The sequence below is a fragment of the Trichosurus vulpecula genome, chromosome 6 (assembly GCF_011100635.1).
Source record: "Trichosurus vulpecula isolate mTriVul1 chromosome 6, mTriVul1.pri, whole genome shotgun sequence".
Classification (NCBI taxonomy): Eukaryota; Metazoa; Chordata; class Mammalia; order Diprotodontia; family Phalangeridae; genus Trichosurus; species Trichosurus vulpecula.
This window is the reverse complement of record NC_050578.1, coordinates 109,874,674-109,887,644: the sequence shown is the minus strand read 5'-3', so window position 1 is coordinate 109,887,644 and position 12,971 is coordinate 109,874,674. Positions and strand designations below refer to the sequence as shown.

The 12,971-nt window shown below is 38.2% G+C and overlaps 1 protein-coding gene across 1 annotated transcript in view; it reads left to right on the top strand.

Moving 5' to 3' along the window:
* Positions 1 to 11,991, top strand: part of LOC118853015 (hedgehog interacting protein) — a gene marked incomplete in the record, with an annotated part of 122,395 nt that extends 110,404 nt beyond the window's left edge. Inside the window, 2 exon segments of the mRNA XM_036762809.1 lie at positions 8,613 to 8,761; positions 11,697 to 11,991. Of these exon segments, the coding sequence (XP_036618704.1) occupies positions 8,613 to 8,761; positions 11,697 to 11,890 (343 nt within the window).
* Between the last annotated feature and the right edge of the window lie 980 nt (positions 11,992 to 12,971).

Below are 12,971 nucleotides of genomic sequence, written 5' to 3'. Positions count from 1 at the left end.
AGGAGAGGAGAGAGAGAGAGAGAGGAGAGAGAGAGAGAGAGAGATAGAGGGAGGAGAGAGAGAGGGGGGGGGGAGAGAGAGAGAGAGAGAGAGAGAGAGAGAGAGAGGGAGAGAGAGAGAGAGAGAGAGAGAGAGAGAGAGGGGAGAGAGGGAGAGAGAGAGAGAGGGAGAGAGAGTAACAGTCTTACACAATTTTCTACAGAAAGTCTTGTCTGTTTCTCATATTCAGTGGGATTAAGAAATACATGTTCCTGGCTTAAATAAGTGTGGGGGATATGGAGATAGCAATAAACTATTAGACCTCAGACTCCAAAACTAAAAACATGTCTGTCTAGAAAACTGCCTATTGACTTCAAATAATAGAAATAAAGATCCTGAGGCTTTTGTTTCAATATTAAATGAAAGTTTTCAGTGGCCTACACTATTTGTTAAACCATTCAGGCTGGTCCAGTCCTTGAATGAATGTTAAGATGTAATTAGGATGGTATACCTGATTGTATCGATTAGTCATGTACGTCAATCAAGTCAATAAATGTTTACTAAGCGCTCATGCACCCGGCAGTGTGCTAAATGCTGGGAGTACAAACACAAGCAAAAAGAAAGACAGTCTCTGCTCTCAAGGAGTTTACATTCTAATGTGGGAAGACGACACATAAAAGGAAGCTGGAAACATGAGCAGCAGGGCATGGGGCAAGGCGAGAGCAAAAAGTTCAGAGAGCTGGAGCAGAGCCCCGAGGGGAATGAAGATGTGAACAAGGCTGAACAGGGCTCTTTCCTTGAAATGGAGACTCCAGGAGAAACTGACCAATCAGAGGAATGGGCTGAAGTTGGAATTTCATTAATATCCTCATTTCAGTTGTCATTTCTGGTTACTCTCCCAGAGCCTCAGTGAGTAATACTCATGCTGGAGGAAAGACTCAGAGAATGTGTCCTTAGTTACTTGGGAGAAGGAGGGAAGCAACAGCGCAGAAAGGGCCAGGGCAGCCATGAGTTCACCTGGGAAAAGTGGGGAAGGTGTGGCCACCAGAGGAAAGAAGCTATCATGTGTAGCTTCCCATTTTAACCTAATTATTCTTCCTAACTAGGTGTTAAACTCAGTTATTTGCATGCTGCTAAATGACCAAAAGTACTGATACCACTCCTTTAAGGGGAAAATTCCAGTTGCCCTTCCCTAGTTATAACTCTAGATCTAAAGCAAAAAGAAATGGTGAGGGCCATGAGAGTTTGCTATCGAATTTGCCCAGTATATCTGATTAAATATTAAAATGTAACTAATAAAATAGGCTTTTTCAATATTCTCCAAGTATAATTATACTCAATTCCCAAAGACCGTAAGGGAGAGATTACTACTGATCTGTTTTGGTGAAGGTAGTTTCCACACCCAGAGTTCCTTCTATCAGTGAAATCAAAGATCCAAACAGCAATAATAAAAAGTTAATACCAAGGTTCTAGATCAGATGCAGGGGATTGGGGAGAATGCCTGTATTGCTGATAGATTCTTATGAATTATAAATAAGTAAAATAAGTATTTTATCATCCAAAATGGACTAATAATGTTTAAAAATTATATGGGGCATGTGTAAGTAGAGAAAATTAATCACAAGTTCAATGAAAAAATAATTTTACCAAGAGTTGAAGGCAAATTTTCACAATAAAAAGAGCCCCTTCACAAGAATCTGCACTTTTAATTTTAATATAGCGTTAGATACATGATCTCATCAGTAGGGATATTTCTTCCAGTGGTACAGATAACAACTCATCCATGCTTCATTATCCTTGTGGATTCTCACCTATGTCTTCCCATAAATCCTTCACAAAGTGTCTATCCAATATGCTGGAGGACTTTCCCCATATCACTGGTTCTTAACCTGATATCCACAAGGGTTCCATGGATGGGAAAAAAATCTTTATTTTCACTAACCTCTAACAGAAATTTAACATTTCCTTTAATTTTGAAAATAGGCAGCAAGCTATAGTGAAGTTAGCAGTACCTGTGACTTTGTCACCAATAGAAATCACAGATATTTTAATATCTTAACATTACAGTTGTCAAAGAGATCTCAAAACATCATTTAAGCTCATCACTGCTTCAAAATTACTGTAATTATTAGACCTGCTGGTACATATATGCTAGATATACCATAAAATTTAAAAATATTTTCATAACTCTTCTAACATACTTGGTTTCCTGTGAAATACTATGTATTTTGCTTCATGCTTTTTTCACCATACTTCCAAAAGGGTCCATGACATAGCAAAGATTAAGAATCCTTCTATCCAGATAAATTAACATGTCTAGATTATCTAAAAATTCTGTGATCCTTAGTCCCCTCTGTGTCTTTTTCTACTACTCTGCTCTTATCACTTCAGAAATGGAAAGAGGCCACCCAAGACTGAGGGCCATTCTGCATTTTTCTGTTTTATGGGTTGTCATAGCCAAAGAATTGATCACCTGCTGGTGAGCCCACCCATGCTGAGCCTGGTTCTCAGTCAGCGGCCACTGTACTTAACAGCCTTCCAACTTAGTAGGCCCTTCCAGGGCTTCTACTCCACTGGCATAGCCATGATGAGGCAACCAAGCAGGACCTAGAGAGACTGCACTTCCATAAAACTGATGAACACAAGAAGCAGTGCGGTTCAGTGAAAAGAGCACCAGATTCAGAGTAAGAGGGCCTACGTTCAAACCCCAGTTCTTATTATGTACTGCCTGAGTGTCTTCTCCTCTCTGGGCCTTGGTTTCCCCATCTGTATAATGAGGATGGCTGACTAGATATCCTCGATGGTCCTTACAGTCTCCAAATTTATGCTCCTATGATCCTGTGTACACAAACAGGCATGGATTCACCAAATGTTAGGCATTAAATAACAGACAAAATCGGGGGGGGGGGAATTATTCACTTATCTGTATGAATCTAAATAATTGGGTGCTTGATGTAGATGAAACATCAGGGAAGATTAGGAACTGGCAAAGAGACAAAGGAACAGTTATCCAGCTCTCCAGAAAAATGTTCTGCGGGTTTCCTTCCTTCTCTCTGATTTATCATCATCTCTCCTACCACAATTACAAGTTAGTACTACAGCCTTCAAAATATATCCAGTTTGATTTCATCAGTGGGTCTCCCCACCACATCCCACATCTGCTAAGCGATCCTTTATATCCCTTGAACTTCACTGAATTAGGCATAGGCTGGAGGAAAGTGATTTGGACCACAAGCTAAATGGATTGGTCATCTTCTGTCATGTGTAATCTGCACTGCACCTTTGGTCATGCTGTATCTCTGGGTTCTGGCATCTAGGGAAATACAGAGAATTAGAGCTAGTTCTGCATGAACTTACTGATCACCCCCTATGGAAAGCTCACTTGGTGCCACACATCTAGCTGGCATTTCTATAGTGCTTTAAGGACCTCAAACCCATTGGTGAGGCTGGGGGATGTCTCCTCCAAGCATGTGAAGAATTCCCCTGACAGAATGAGCAGATGAGAACAGTTTGTTCCAATGGCCATGAAGTTGGCTGAAGCAGGCACTCTGGAGTGCTTCAAGTGATGAGGGAGGTTCTTACCTAGAACGTTGACTATGAAGAGGTGAATGTTTTGGCTGTGACAATACCTGCTCATCTAAAATGGAAATAAATTGTATCCAGTCAAAAATGAGTTTGGAACTTGCCCCAAGTCTGATTGGAGCTATATTATATTATAATTATAATATATTATAATTATATATTATATAATATATAACATTATATTAAATATATAATTATAATATATATTATAAAAACATAGTGATGTGTATGTAGGTAGTTAGGTGGCATAGTAGATAGAAACATTGGAGTTCAGTTCCTTGAGCTCAGACACTAGATATATGAGTCTGGATAAATTACTTAATGTCCCACAGCCTCAGTTTCCTCATCTATAAAATGGAATCATGCTAGCACCTACCTCCCAAAGTTATTGTAAGGATCAAAGGAAATACTTGGCAAACCTTAAGGTACTATGTAAATGCTAGCTCTGAGTGCTTAGGTATAGTTAAGGCAGTCTTCTCCCTTAATGAAATGTACTAAGACAGATAGCCTTTGTAGAGTGTATTTATGCATTGCTTTCATCTGTAGAAATGATTGCATAGCCATCTTCTGTGTTTTGCTAGATGTCGGCCTATGTAAAGTGCTCTCAAAACCTTAACGTTTTCTAGAAACCAGATGCTGTTACTGTTACTATAAATTTCAGCGCTGGATCTCCATACTTGGCTAGACTAATCCTTTTGGTCACAGACATGAAGAAGATTACTGGTTCTATGCTCAGAACACTTTTGCTTGCTAGGACCTGCCAAAGCATATATTCCGTGGTTCCCTTCATGGCTTGATGAAGCATCAGAGAAGGACATCAGTGGAAGATGAATGTGTCTAAGAGACCGCGTGGCATGGGAGTTTGAGTGTTCAATGTAACCCAGCCCACCTCTCTCTCCTGATTAGCTTGGTGATCCCAAACAAGTCAATTAACCTCAGTATGCCTCTGGCAACTGCCTAGAACTTATCTCCTAATTCTTCAGGACTTCTTTGAGTCTGTGATTATTAACTAAATTTGCCAGGTCTCCTCTGGATCTGTGATCTCAGTGATGAGAGTAATCCTTCCAACAATACAGGTCTCATGCTTCCCAGTCTCTCCCGTCCAGCATCTGTCCGTGTCTTCCCATAAGTTCACCACAGGGGACCCACCCAACATGCTATAAACCTCCCTCAAATTCTCTTCACTTTAGGAAGGACGTTATTAACTAAATTCCCCAAACTGTGAAAATCATAAGTCCTTTAAGGATTCTCATTTGCAAGGTTAAATACATAAACATGGATATTCATGGACTGATGAAAAGCTTTTTCAGATTTGAAAAAAAAAGGCAATTCAGAAGATCTTAGAGGCCATATTCCAATTATTCGTCTATGACAAATATAAGAGAATCTCCATCAGAACCATACTTAAACATATTAACTAACAAGCATTTATTAAGTACCTACTGAGAGAAATCATTATTCCTCTCTTATATTTAATAACTAATTATTGACTTAGGACCAAGGTTTTTCCCCTTTACTATATCCTCATCCAGAAAGCAACCAGTGTGGGAGATCTTTCTTAAAGATTTACCCAGGCCAAGATCTAATCAGACAGGAAAAGAAATCTGAAGTTTGGACTAATGAGAGGATTCCTGCTCATTGTGTGTACTCAGACAGATCTGGGGAAGCGTTGATTCTTCCTTTTGTCAGACAGGTGATTTGGAAATTGATAAGTCTCTTTGGCCAAGATGTTGATGATCCAGATCACATACCCCAAGACACTCATTATAATACAGCCCACCCTCTCATTGTAATATTCATTCTCTCATTAATTGTTAACCAGTCAGAGTTGATTGCCACCCTCATGAACACCTACTCTTCCAAGGGCATATAAACTATGAGCCTACCGCCATGAGGGGTCTTTGGTCTAAGAGAGACAGCCAAATGATCATCCTTTTATTAATAAACATGCTGGCTTTATTAACAAAAATGATTAAATTGCCCAGAAACTATGTCTCTAGAACTTTTTAAACATCACACTACTGTGTGTCAGCTACTGTGTTTTATGCTAGGTATACAGATACATCCTTCAACTTGACATTTAAACCCTTCACAATCTATCTCTAGTCCACCTTTCCAGGCTGTTCAACTTTTGTTTGAACAATGCCCTCAAAGGCTACAAATTCACAGATAAACAAATACAGGCTATGTACAAAACAAATAAAAATGGATGGGGACAGTGGTCACTAAAAACTGGGAGGAGCCAGAAGAAGGGTTCTTGAAGGAAGTAGCCTTTGAATTAAACTTAGAAAGAAGCTAGGTGGTGCAGTAGAAAGAGCACTGGCCTAGGAATCTGGAAGACTCATCTTCCTGAGTTCAAATCTAGCCTCAGATACTTACTAGCTATATAACCCTGAGCAAGTCACTTAAGCCTGTTTGCCTCAGTTCCCTCATTTATCAAATGAGCTGGAGAAGGAAGTGGCAAGCCACTATAGTATCTTTGCCAAGGAAACCCCAAATGGGGTCACGAAGGGTTGGACATGACTGAGTTACAAAGGTTCTTGGGAGAGGTAATGAGGGATTTTTTTAGATATGCTTAGTTTGAGACATCTATGGGACACTCAAGTGGAGATGTCAAGCGGGTAGTTGGAGGTGTGGCACTGGTACTCCAAATCAAAACGAGAGCTGAAAATGTGGATATGGGAATAATCTACAGAAGGATGGGAATTCAATCCATAGGAACTGATGAGATTCTGAAAGTGCAGAGAGAAAAGAGTATGGGGTCCAGGGTAAACCCTTGGGGTACACTCATTTATAGAAGGTAAGACATGGATCATGAAACTGCAAAGATCAAGAAGGCAGAAAAAGAACCCCAAAGGGGTAGTGTTGGATACTCAGGGAGAAGAGTCTCCAGAAGGACAGAGCGGTCAACATATCAAGGAAGATCTCAAACTGTATTCCAACAGGACGCAAGCCCCTTGAGATATTCAGCAGATGGAAAAATATGTCGAATATTGAGCCACATGATGAGTACTGTCTATTGGCCAACCCACACTTTCCAGTCCCCTTAGCACAACCAGCACTTAATGCTTTTTCCTGCCCGAAAGGAAGTTGCCTCTCTGAGGAATCACGGGGGAAAATGATTAGGAAGGACTTGAGAATGAAAATGTAATTAATGCTAGGGAATTCCTTAGGTACTTTTCTTCTAGAACTACCATTATAAAGCATAGGATCTGGGAGTCTGTGAGAGTGTCAGATGTTTTACTTGAAAAGCACACTAGAAATAGAATGCCTTTGACAGAGATGTGGTGGACGTTTGGGGGAAGGGAAGAGCCCCATGGTCTTAAGCAATTTTGCAAATAATATAATCCTCTGAGCCAGTATAGAAATAGCCCAGAGGCATCGTTTAAATTCCATATTATTCGGAGTGCTATTATCGCTGCCGTTAATATTGCCACAGGAACATAAAAAAGTAACATGTCTTAAGGGAGCTGAGTCGGCCTGGTTTAATTGGCTTGCTTATCTCTGCACGGCTCTATAATTTACCTCTTGTGGGAGTTTTGACCTATAATTATCACCTTGTGTGTTTTCTTTGTTATGGAACTCCAGGAGTCATAGCAACAGGGCTGGTCATCCTGGGGGTGGTCATTTGGGATAGTGATGAAAACTTCTTGTTTATATTAGTTAAATGAAGGCCGCATTCTTAAGAGAGTGGGGGGCCAGGTTGCAGGGAGTGATACAAAGGGGGGGGGCTGCTCATTTTGTTCCAAAGGTTAGGTAGCAGTCAGTTGGAAGAGATGATTCCAGTCTGACTCAGAGAGAATGATTGCATTTTACTTCAGCACCAGTGAGGTCTTCTGTAAAAAAGTTTCTTCCTACAGTGTCTTGGTTTCATCCATAAAGATCGGTAATTGCTGAGAAATGCAAAAAAGTCTACAGCTTTAGAAATAAAAATGTTCTTACCCGCTTCCACTATTCTTCTCCCTCTATCATTATTATTAATCATAATAATCATTAACTAGCATATATACCCTGAATGATTGTAATGGGTGCTGTCATTTATAATAATTAATAATTATGTGGTATTAATATTAGAACTCATATAAAGTGTTGGGCTTGGCACCAGAAAGAACTGGATTCAGATTCAGCCTTGGAGGCTTACTGTGTCCCAACAAGTCATTTAAGTGCCTAAGGCAGCTTCAGAGAACCTATCTGCTAGGTCCTGAAAAGATTACAATCTGCTTTAGAGAAGGAACTTCCCACACCAGGAATCCATCCACTCAGGAAATCACAGATCCTCCTCTATTCAAGAAGAGTCGACTAATATTACACATAGCAGGACTGATGTTGGGCTGCCTTTTAACATAAATTTAATAATACATTATTAACATTGAATCAGATTGGTATTTCCATTACCTGTTTTATATGTTGGCTGATCATAGTTAAAATAATCATGAAGATTAGTAGAAACCTGACACCCGGTTGGGTTAAACCATTGATGAGACTGAAAGAAATCAAGTAACTTTAAAAAATAACATATAAAAATTGAAATGGCAAATTTATCCAACCATCCAGGGATCATTTCTGCTTTTCATTTCTTATTAGACATTAAGTGTGACCATGACTGGTGAAAGTTTCACAGGACACATATAAAATGTTCATAGGCCTGAAGTTTTTTTTTTCCCTAATTTTCTCCAAATCTCAGTTTTAATAAGTGAAACTGGCAGAAAATTATTGGCTACCAAATTAAGTATTATTATGATAGAAATATGCTGTTAGAATCATGAAAATTGATGTTTCAAAATACAGATCCTTAAAGTATTTAATATATTTCCAAAAAAGTTCATGCAGTTCAAAACAGGTTTTTTTCTCCTTGCTGGTAAGTGTGTTTGTTTCTTTTTAATGAAAAGCTGTAAATCTTTGTGAATGGATCCCTAAAAACAAAGTTTTCTGTAGAGAACAAAATTTTAAGTCATATTTTTTAAGTTACAAAATCATTGGCTTTCTTTCCAAAACTAACTTTTTAAAGGAAATACAAATTCGGTGTATATTTGTTTATTTGTTTTATGCAGACCTTTAATGCCTGAAGAATGCAGACCCACCATTCAGCCTGTACAGCCCCTAACATCGGAATGCTCTCGGCTTTGTAGAAATGGTTACTGCACACCTACAGGAAGATGCTGCTGTAGTCCAGGCTGGGAGGGTGACTTCTGCAGAATCGGTTAGTATTTCACCATAACTGCAAGGGTTTGGAATAGGAATGGGGAGAAAGAGGTGGGTCTTGGGTGAGGAACAGGACTCTCACAAACTCAATTATTCCACTCCAATCATTTTTTTCTAGAAACTTCTAAAGTTTAAATGGCACTTGCCAATTTGCAAAAGCCTCAAAGGACATTCTTTTTTAAGGCTTAAAAAGGAAACTTTTCCCTTATTTTCATGGACTGAATTCTACATTTCTATAAGCCAGCCTTATCTGTAATGAGAGGATTTTCCAGGGGATAGAATCTGACTAGAATGACTTTGAAAGTCATTTCCGTTACAAATTCTAAGATTTCACACACAAGCCAACTTCTGCTTCAAAAGGTAGGAAAGTCAGTACAGTGGCCCAGCATGGTGGGTGGGTGGACTTGCTCATTTCCTACCCGTTTGTTTTCTTTCCATTTAGAAAGAGAGCACAAGTGTCATATCCCTACATTGGCTCTTCCACAAACCCAGTCATTCACTGGCACAAAGTGAAACTTAGCTTGGACTTGGGGGTTGCATAAAGAAAGTTCAAAAGATGTGGGCTAGCATTAACGGCGTGAAATTGAGGGAAAAATCACAAATGTGATATCCTGTGATTTTATATGTGATAAAAGGATCCCTCTGGATAGTTCTTCCTTCCTGCTTTCTTACCTTCCTCCCATAATTTTATTTCTTTCTTCCTAGTCAAACTAATTTAATTTGGTTTTAAATTTTATGCAAGAATAAATTAGCTACAACTCAGAGACTTGCAGAAATGTATGCATTTGTGTTAGACTTGAAGTCATGTGTGACTTAGAAAAGAAAAACAAACTATTAGGGGAAAAGAAGTCCAAATATTGAGGTTGAGGCTTGCCAATGAAAATAAAACTCCTAATTTAAATTGGATTTTACTTTTATTTCAGATAGAAAACTCATGAAATTACTCAAAACCTCTTTGAATGTCTTTTTTATTTATTTTAAAGATCCATTCTGTTACAGTCAATGTTACCCTAATATTTAGAATTAGATAAAACTTTTAAAATGCATTATAAATGTAAGTACTGCTAATAAAAATAAATAATCAAATCAGTGAATACAGTAAGGAATAAAATCTTGCATAACACCTTAGCATAAAGTTAATGACTTAGTAAGATTTCATAAGAGACAAGAAAACAAAAAGTTTTGTTCTGTGATTTTTCCATATCTGTCTAAAATTTCTCTACCTCTGGGTATTTCTTCCTTCCTATTTTCTTGCCTTCTGTAGGCGTAGCACAGACCCTGGCACACAGTAAACACTTAATAAAAGCTTAGTGACTAATCAATAAAGGTTACATAGTTAAGCTAATATTCAAAACAACCTTAAACTGGCCACCATATTTCCTATTTCTTTTCTCTGTCAGAATCAATTTCAGTCCTTCCTGTAGTAATCAGTTCATATTAGGTGCCTGGTAAGATCTGTTCTTGCTGTTCCCTTTTTTATCCCTGTTTTATGATAATAATAATGATATTTATGATAAGAGCTGTATACCACCTCAGACTTTTTTTTAGAAACAAAGGAATAAATCCTAAATAGAAAATGCCAAAACTCGTGTGAATTTCAAATTTTTAATTAACAAATTCATCTAGTGGAGTTCATTGTTTTAGCTTTTATCTACAAAGCATGTAACTTCTATAGAAATGATGACTAAATAATATTTAAAAGATTGATATGCTGAACCAACTAGAGACATTTGTTACATGTAAACAAATCTGCACATTGGTATTCTCATTCCAACGAGAGAAATGTTTGCACCAATATATCCCAATATGTTCATCTTCCCCGACTTTGGGGGAAGGAAGTATTTAACTTTTTTCTATATCATTTCCTCCCTGGATGTCAGCACCCACACTATTAGCAGCCTCCCTGAAGACTTGGTTAAAGCATTTGGAAAGGCATGAATAACCTTGTCTGCAGAGTAGGAGAGTCAGTATTTAAAGAAAAGTACTATCAGAGTTTAGGGAGTATTTAATTCCTGCTAAGCCCTCTCAGGGAAGATTGTATTGACTCCCATCCCAAGATTTACCCTGGTAGCAAAGACAATAGTAGACACGCCTAATCTGCCTCCTTCATTGCTATTTTCAAAGAAACTCTCAGTAGTAAAATATCTGAAGATTAGGATCAGGGTTAGGGGACAGTAGGGGAAGAAGTCAAGTCTATGTGTTAATGATTGGACAGAAGGTGTTGTCACAGCCAACCTTTGACTACCTACCCCCATGAATGGGAACAGAGGCTTGGAGAAATGCAAACCCCTGCTTTTGGCTTTAAAGTTTAATTTGAAAAATCTAGCACACAGTTGAATAACTAGTCCCTCAGTGTCCCAAAAGGGAGAAAAGAGGAATTTCTTTGTGGAGACCTAAGCCCCCATTAGAAGAGGCAGTTGATTTACTAGGGGGATTTTTTTAGGGGATGGGAAGTTCCTCAGTGAATCTTCCTTCTTCAGAAATAGCTACATGGTTCTAAATTAATTTTTTACTGTGCACAAGGACACATACCTTGTAATCTGAGCAATTTGGGAGGCTGGTGAATCTTTTGACCAAAAGATTTTTGAGCTGCAGTGGCCTATGCCAGTTGGGTGTCCATAGTAAGTTGAGCACGAATATGGTGAGACCCTGGGACCAGTTGGCCACCAGGTTGCTAAGGAGGAGTGAACAGTAACAGCAATTTAAAGCTCTCATGCTGATCAGTGGGATCAGGCCCATGAGTAGCTGTTGTAGATCCTGCCTGGGCTAGGTAGAGAGATACACAGCCTAAATCCCTAGGGTAAAAAAAGTTAATAATTTCGAATCACAAGACCCCATTTGTATGTTTTGGAGACAATCTCCTATCAACGGTGAGTTTCTGTTGCTCTATTTCTATATTCACAGAATTTGCTTTCCTTCTTTTTATTTTCCAGCAAAATGTGAACCATCCTGTCGCCACGGAGGAGTTTGCATTCGACCAAATAAGTGCCTGTGTAAAAAAGGATACCTGGGACCTCAGTGTGAACAAGTGGATAGAAACATCCGCAGAGTGACCAGGGCAGGTATTCTCGATCACATCATTGACATGACATCCTATTTGCTGGATCTAACAAGTTACATTGTATAGTTTCGGGGACTTTTTGGATTCTCCATCCTGATGGGCATTTATTTTTAATCCTGTCATTTAAAAAAAAGAAACAAAATGAAAAGACTGTTATCCTGCTACAAACTCCTGTGATTTCATTTCCTTTTTTAGTAATTTAAAAAATCATTTCCACAAACATGCAGATACTGTGTGTGTATGTATGCCGTCTGTGTATGTGTGTATATATGTGTTATATATATCATAATATATATGAATATATGCGCACACACATGTGTACACACATTCATCCATTCCCTACCCTCAACTCCACAAGTGTGGCTGCTTCCTGGTGGATTTTTTTTAAACTACGTTTCTTTTTATGGAGTAGTTAACACAGTGAATCCACTGTATACTGAGAAAGGACAATTTTTATGTCACCAGAATATATTCTTTGACATCTCAGCCATTTCATGTCTGTAATAACTAAGAACAATTTTTAAGATGGAGTTTTGAAACATTACACTATATAAACTGATGGATTTAATCTTTTTTTTAAAAAAAGGCAACATTTTAAAATAGAAGGACTATATGATAAGATGATGTTTCAGAACTCCTTGATGCATTTCTAAATGGGCAACTTGATATAAAAGTGTAATCTTCACCTTCATCAATGTATTGCATTACAGAATGTTATGCACTTACCTTTTATTGGCATAGAAATCGGGTTACCCCAGCTTAATCTCAAGATTGTTTTCCAGTGTTTTATAATTAAATTATATCAGCATATTTCAAAACCAATCATCCTAAAAGGTCTGTTTTTATTGTATATTTTATTTAACAATAGGCACTGGGTTCATGTTACATATTTATATTATTTTATTTTATTTTTATAATATAGACATCACCTAGATGAAACCGCTTTACCATGTCCTGTAAAATACTAAAGTTACATTTTTCACCAACTTAATTGGAATGACGGGGAGTGAGAGAGCAAACACGCTCTTTAATGTGCTGTGGATCTAAGCTAGCCATGTATCCTTGGGTCAACATGTAATCATTCACGACGGGATGAAAAAAGCAAGAAAACAACCAGTCATTATAAAATTCCAGCATTAAACATTTG